The 6,693-nt window shown below is 43.0% G+C and overlaps 1 protein-coding gene across 1 annotated transcript; it reads left to right on the top strand.

The window, feature by feature from the left end:
- Positions 1-774: 774 nt before the first annotated feature.
- Positions 775-5,175, top strand: LOC136362466 (C-C chemokine receptor type 8-like). Its single transcript, XM_066321008.1, has 2 exons — positions 775-1,011; positions 3,185-5,175. Exon 2 carries the CDS (start codon positions 3,194-3,196, stop codon positions 4,247-4,249), a length of 1,056 nt encoding a protein of 351 aa, XP_066177105.1. The 5' UTR covers positions 775-1,011; positions 3,185-3,193; the 3' UTR covers positions 4,250-5,175.
- The last annotated feature ends 1,518 nt before the right edge of the window (positions 5,176-6,693 follow it).

Here is a 6,693-nt window from a genome sequence, read left to right as displayed (position 1 = left end):
TCTTTCACTACTCAGTTATGCAGCAACAATCAGCCACCTGTAAAGGTACTTTGGGCTGGAACTACAACCAAAGAACATGTGAATAACTTCAGTAAAAATTGTGGTTTGGATCTGCCACATACTTGTTTGGGACTTCTTCAGTGAACCTCTAGTATTTTCTCTGCTCTTAAAAGTCAGGAAAATTGTGCCTGTTGAGATAAATTAATAAAAAGCAAACAAAACGATTAACAAAATCATTTGTCTGACTTATAAATCCCCACAATTTACAGTTTTAGTATTCCACTAAACATAAATAATTTAAAGCAAATGAATAAAATAAAAATTGTCAAGCCTGTCTTTGTTTCAATATTTTGTCCTTTTCCATCCTCAAGTCACCAAAATAAACTTGAAAAATCCCCAAGGTAGCAAAGAAACTGAAATATTGCCTCTAAATAAGAACTGATTAAAAATGATGGAAAAGTGGTATCAGTAGCTGTGAGTTCTTATTCTGCTCAAAATGCTAATGAGTTTTTAATGGGGAGGGATATAAACAGACTGCAGTATACAAGTTGTTACTAGCTGAAGAAAATGAAAATTATATATCAGCTTCTGCAAAAAGCTGCAAGTTTATTAGGGTGTCTCTTGTGATGGAGACATCTGAACTTTTGAATTTTTCACTTAAATTAGGGGAGGCTGTGAAGAAGGAGGGTTCAGTAAACACATTAAAAGGAATGCTACTTGTTGCTGTGTTAAAGAAGAGATGTATTTGATTTTTGTTTCACAGAAGGTGTCTGATTGCCTTCTCACTCTTTTCCTGTTTACCACAGATACAAAATCTTCTTTTTGCCCCCAAGCCTATCTTGTATCTGGCAGCTGCCCATTCGACAGCCGCATATCACCAAATCTCAGCCGTCTGCACTAGTGAAGTGAAGGTGAGATAAACCTTCTGGAAAGCCCTGAGCCCCAGCAGCAGGGGACGAGGAGAAGAGGGCCAGGGTCATCAGAGAGAGCAGAGGCTTCCTGCTGTCGAAGGTAAAGCCCATCCATACTCAGTGTGCTATTGCCGGGCTGACTGTGGTACCCAGGGGACCTGCAGCAGCCACCTCTCCCTTGATACCTTCTGTAAAACTGCTTTATCAGTTTGACTGTTCTGCTGAGTGATGTGAAGAGCGGGGAAATTGGAAAATGGTGTGGCCTGGTTGGGAGCTGTTGAAGGCATTAATGGTGTAAGGGTGGTCTGAAGTAGAGCATCTCCGGTCTCTGTTCAGTCCAGGAAAAACACTTGAATTTTGCTGGAGGTAGATGCTTTATAGCTATAAATCTAGATTTCTGTATCTCTATATGTCTATGTATGTATTTATAGATCTATGTATCTATAACACAGAATTCATTCTTTTTTGAATATTTTTTAGTTTTGGTAGTTGAATCTATGAACTGCTTTTAAGAGGTCCTTGACAGACAAGACAAGAGAGCCAGTGCTGCAACACCTAGTCACAATGTGATAGTTTCACATATCAAAAACATTTTGCAGGAAATACCTTTATCTGTTGCTGCAAGAAGAGCCATTATCTAGCGGCTCACCAACTAAATATTTGAAGGTTTATGCCTTATACAAAGTAAAAATCAGTAATGCAGATGTCATAGCTACAGCCAGGAGTTCAATATAGTAGAGCTCTGTCTATTACACCGTCAATGTGGAATGCAGCACAACTTTTCTCTCATAATTTGCTATTTCTGAGCAAAGAATTCCGTGAGGTAGAATGCTGTGTTCGTGACAGTTTTCTCTGCATTGCACATACCAATTGAAACAGTTCTGGTGCCCCAAGGAAAGCTGAGGCAGGTCAGTGGGGCATGAGCAGCAACCATGCCTGGAGCAAAGAATGGACACTGGCGCTCCTCTGGGCTGCACATACAGGTCATTCTGTTCCCCCCACAGGTGGCACAGCCAGGCAAGAAGGGGTGAATTGTGTTTCCTTCCTATCAATACAAAAAGTTATCACTGTTCTCTCTCATCTTCTATATTCAGGCATTAATTTTTAATTCAGGAGAGCACATCCTCTGCTTCTGTATAATTAATCACTTCCATTCATGTTATTGCTTCATCTTAACAGCAATGATTGTTTCAAATGATCCTTCCTTCAAACTCTGTCTTTAAAGCTCTTTCAAGATGTGGTAACCTGTAAGCAGGTGCAACACAGGTGCAGCACAGCCTAAACTTTAAAATGACTTAGCAGTGAAAAGCCAAACTCTTTTGAAAGAATTATCACTTCCTAAAATGTGAACACTCAAATCTGGAAACCCAATTTGCTTTTATAGGGGCCATGAACTGACATCTGAAACAATAAGAAAGGTAGCTAAAGCACTGACTCACTCTTGGAGAGCACGTCAGGTTATTTTACTATTTTGAGGCTATCTTCGCTGCAATTCTTCAGAAATGAGAGGGAAACCACTCCCACTAATGTTTTGGGTTTCTCTACACTAGAAAACTGAAGTTGGACCGAATAGGCAGTTGCACTAAGCTGCTGTGTTGTGGCAAATGGAACAGCCGAGCTGCTCACCAGCTGCCCTGGAGGTTGGTGGCAGCTCAAAGCTTGGCACTGCAAGGGTTGCTGCTCAGCCCAATGTACTCCTTGTTGCTCCAGAGCTTTCTGTATGCAATCCTGGGCCCACCCATGGAAAAGTAGCTTGCATGTCTCTGCACTCTGTGCCAGTACCTATCCCCAATCAGCTCTGATAAAAATGAGGTTATGCTGCTTGGTTTCAGCTTCATCAGGCAAAATACTTTTATGAGGGTCTTAATGCTACAGGCAAAAAACTTTCGCACCCCAGGGAGCACAAGAAAATTGAGATCGTTAGATCAAATGCAGGATTTGTACTTTTTTTTATCACTATGACTATTCAGGGACCTGAATTTTTCCCTGTCATTGTAATGATGAGGGGCTGGTCCACTGGCACTAAAGCAGTTTCAGGATCTCAGTGCTCACACTTCCACATGTATAGGAACAATCAGCAGGCTGCAGGGCAGCCCTTCAGGTGGCACAGCTGTTCTTGTCCAGCCAGTCAGACCAAGACTGCATTTTGTACTCCCTCTCTGCATGGAGGCTGACCCGCAGGCTCAACACAGCACAGACAGAAGAAGAAGCCACCGTGGAAGTGCAGTGCCAGGACAGCCAGAAAATTTTAACCCTTTCTCTTTCCTGCACAGGTATCTGAGATGAATCCCACCAGCCAGTTCCTTGGAACAACAGAATATGACTATGGATACGATGAAAACACTGCTCCGTGTAATGAAGGAAACAACTTTCGCAGGTTTAAATCCCTCTTTCTGCCAATTCTTTACTGCCTTGTGTTTGTCTTCTGCCTCCTGGGAAACACCTTGGTCCTCTGGGTTCTCCTGACCAGGAAAAGGCTGACAACAATGACTGACATCTGCCTGCTGAACCTCGCAGCCTCTGATCTCCTCTTTGTTTTGCCCCTCCCTTTCCAAGCCCACTACGCTTCAGACCAGTGGGTTTTTGGCAATGCCATGTGTAAGATAATGGCTGGCATTTACTACACAGGTTTTTATAGCAGTATTTTCTTTATAACCCTCATGAGCGTAGATAGGTACATAGCAATTGTCCATGCTGTCTATGCCATGAGGATACGGACAGCCACTTGTGGCATAATTATCAGCTTGATCCTGTGGCTGGTGGCTGGCTTGGCTTCTGTACCCAACATCATGTTCAGCCAGGAGCTGGAGATCGAGCAGGTTTTGCAGTGTGTCCCCACATACCCCCCAGGTGACCATAACTGGAAGGTTGCTTCTCAGTTTGCAGTCAATATCTTGGGCCTCTTGATTCCCTTCAGCATCCTCGTTTGCTGCTACACTCAGATACTAAAAAACCTGCAAAAATGCAAAAACCAGAATAAGGTCAAGGCGATCAAGATGATCTTCATCATCGTCATTGTTTTCTTCCTTTTCTGGACTCCTTTCAACATCGCACTGTTCCTCGACTCCCTGCAGAGCCTGCATATCATCAATGACTGCAAGGCCAGCTCCCAGATAGCTCTGGCCCTGCAGCTGACAGAAACCATCTCCTTCACCCACTGCTGCCTGAACCCCATCATCTACGCCTTCGCCGGTGTGACATTCAAGGCCCATCTCAAAGGACTCCTTCAGTCCTGTGGTCGTGTCCTCTCCAGCCCTGCCGGAGGCGCTGGGGCTGGACAGTCGTTTTCAGCACCCAGCCAGATCTCCGGCTGGTCTGACACTGCAGGGGTCCTGTGAGCACACCTGAGCCACTTTCTGCTGGTGTGAGGGGCTGGCCAAAGGTCTGCTGTGGTCCTGGAGGTTGTACCATGTGTGCAGCATCCCCTGGGAGATGCAGTATGCCGGTGCCTCCTGTTGGGATATGCTGGGAGCTGCCACAGAAGAACTTGTGACATTGGTTTCCCAAGAGAACTAGTGCATTTGTAAAATGGTGACCATACATTGCCACAGAATAATTTTCAATTAAGTTTTAGAGCTCCTTTAATACACTTCAGCAAGCAGGCTGCTTCCTCTAGTATCTATTTTCTCCTCTGATAAAAACGTCACTTCTGCCTCACCCCCAAGTATGCTCTGCCTTGTGGAACCTGAATCCCTACTTCCCTGGGATAAGAGTGTGACAGCCCTCTGGAAAGTGGGGAAGTGGGCAGGCATGGGATTGCTTCATATTGCAAAGAGGGAATCACCTCAGACACTGTCACAATTTTCCCTTTGCCTCAGCTCCCAGACGAGAAACCCCTTCAGCTCAGGACCCTGTTTCTTGTGGGATAGTCCCAGGGGCACAGCCCTGAAACCCTTGGAACTGCTGCCACCCAGAGCAGCCTTTGCTAGTGAGCAGCCTTTGCCTCCAAAAATAACAAAGCAACGGCTCCAGGTGTCCCCTATACTGGTCACTTGTGGAGGCTCCTACACCAGAAAACATCGTCCTCAGAGCAGCTGAGGGCTCTGCATCACCTCTGGAGCTGTGGGAGCTCCAGCTCTGTGCCTCCAGAGATCGCTGATAAATGTAACCATCATAAAATGACCTGTAGCAAAGTAGGCTCCATTTCTTTTCCCAAAAGTCTTTATTTTCTGCCGTTTTAAAAATGCTTTCTTTGAATAAACATTAGCTACACCTTTTTTGTCTTGGTTCCTGATAGTCTGCCTAATGACAAACAAGCCTCGATTAGGGTAAAGGACACTTTCAGTTTGCTTATTTTCGAGTGTGTATCACATAAAATGCATCTGATGGAATTGGGAGGCACCCTGAAGCTCTTCAGCAAAATAAGTCTTATCTCTGCTTTTCTGCTTAGGAAGCTTTGTTCTCCAAATCCCAGTAAAAAGTCACAGGGAAAAGATAATGTTTATATTGAGGTAATATTACTACAAACACATTTTTTAAAGTTAATCAAGACAACACCTGAAATCAGGGCAAACACAGCCTGAATATTGTCAAAATTTTGTGTTTGGTTTTTTTTAAGGTAATAAAAAAAATAAAATATTTTCCTCATTCTTCCTTTCCTTCTGAAAATATAATTTTATGGTTTTATCCTTCCTAAAAATTAAAAACAAAATAAAACTTGGTGCCAAAATATTCTTGATATTAATGATATTAGATAGAAAATGCTTCTTTCTTTTATTGTAGACAGCAGAAGTAACATTTCTAGGTTTTATTCCCCAGTGGATAAGAAATGCCCTGCAACTCAATTATTATATTGTTTTACTTCTCAGAAAACTTCTATTTAAAAATAAAACTCTCTGTTTGTGCATTTCTGTGGGTTTTTTGGACTGCATAGGGTCTTCAATGACTGAAAAGAAGTGTGGGTCAGCATCTCAGGTCAGGTATCTTCCCCCTGTGGGCAGATTTTGGAGTTTGGATAAAAGTATTTCTGTTTAAAATATTCAGTGACGCTTACCATCATTTTACCTGTTGATCTTTCAGATCAGGAAGGGAGAAGAAACAGAACTTATATCCATATATTCTGCTTTAACTGGTATTTTGAGAAGAAGGGATAATGGACATGTTTTCTGACCAGCCCTCACCCACTGTCACTTTCCCAATGAGCAGTAAGATTCTCTCCAGGTTACAACACAAGGGTCAAACTCTGGTTCCAATTTTTTTTTTTTTTGTACAGCTTCTACTCAAATAATTCTGTGTGTGTGTGTGCAGTAGCAGAATTTAGCCCAAATTATATGTGAAGCCTTAAACAAAGAGTAAAAAATGTGCTTTCCTGGGCCCACTGAAGAGTTCCCCCTCCTCACCCTCCACTGCTGTATTTAAAAGACTGGTGTTTAAGAATTCAGGAGTGTAGATCCAAGCCCCACATCCTCTGCCCAAACACAGGCAATCTCTCACAGACCCAGACTGCAGATTCTGAGGACACTTCCCCCTTCAGCAGGCTACTTCTCTGTATAATGTGGCCGCAAGAAGGAATAATACATGCATTTTTCCCCTTTTATTGTTAGAACTGCTAGTACATAGACACCAGCATCACCCCAAAGCACTTGTGCACAGCAAAGCACCCAGAAGCATTGTGCCACTTCTCTAAACATGACATTATCTTTTTAATGGCTTGGACCACAAGACTTTATGCTACTCTTATATGTGATAGAAAGAATCTATGGAGACATTAAACAGTGGTCAAAAATTTTTGCACTTGTATGCAATGAAAGAGTTCTGGAAAAGAGCGCTACATTCACAGGAG

Source organism: Sylvia atricapilla, chromosome 1, assembly GCF_009819655.1.
Source record: "Sylvia atricapilla isolate bSylAtr1 chromosome 1, bSylAtr1.pri, whole genome shotgun sequence".
Taxonomy (NCBI): domain Eukaryota; kingdom Metazoa; phylum Chordata; class Aves; order Passeriformes; family Sylviidae; genus Sylvia; species Sylvia atricapilla.
This window is presented reverse-complemented; position numbering and strand designations above follow the sequence as displayed.

Excerpts from the sequence above, each read along its gene's own strand:
- LOC136362466 (XM_066321008.1), top strand. The coding sequence starts at position 3,194 with ATGAATCCCACCAGCCAGTTCCTTGGAACAACAGAATATGACTATGGA.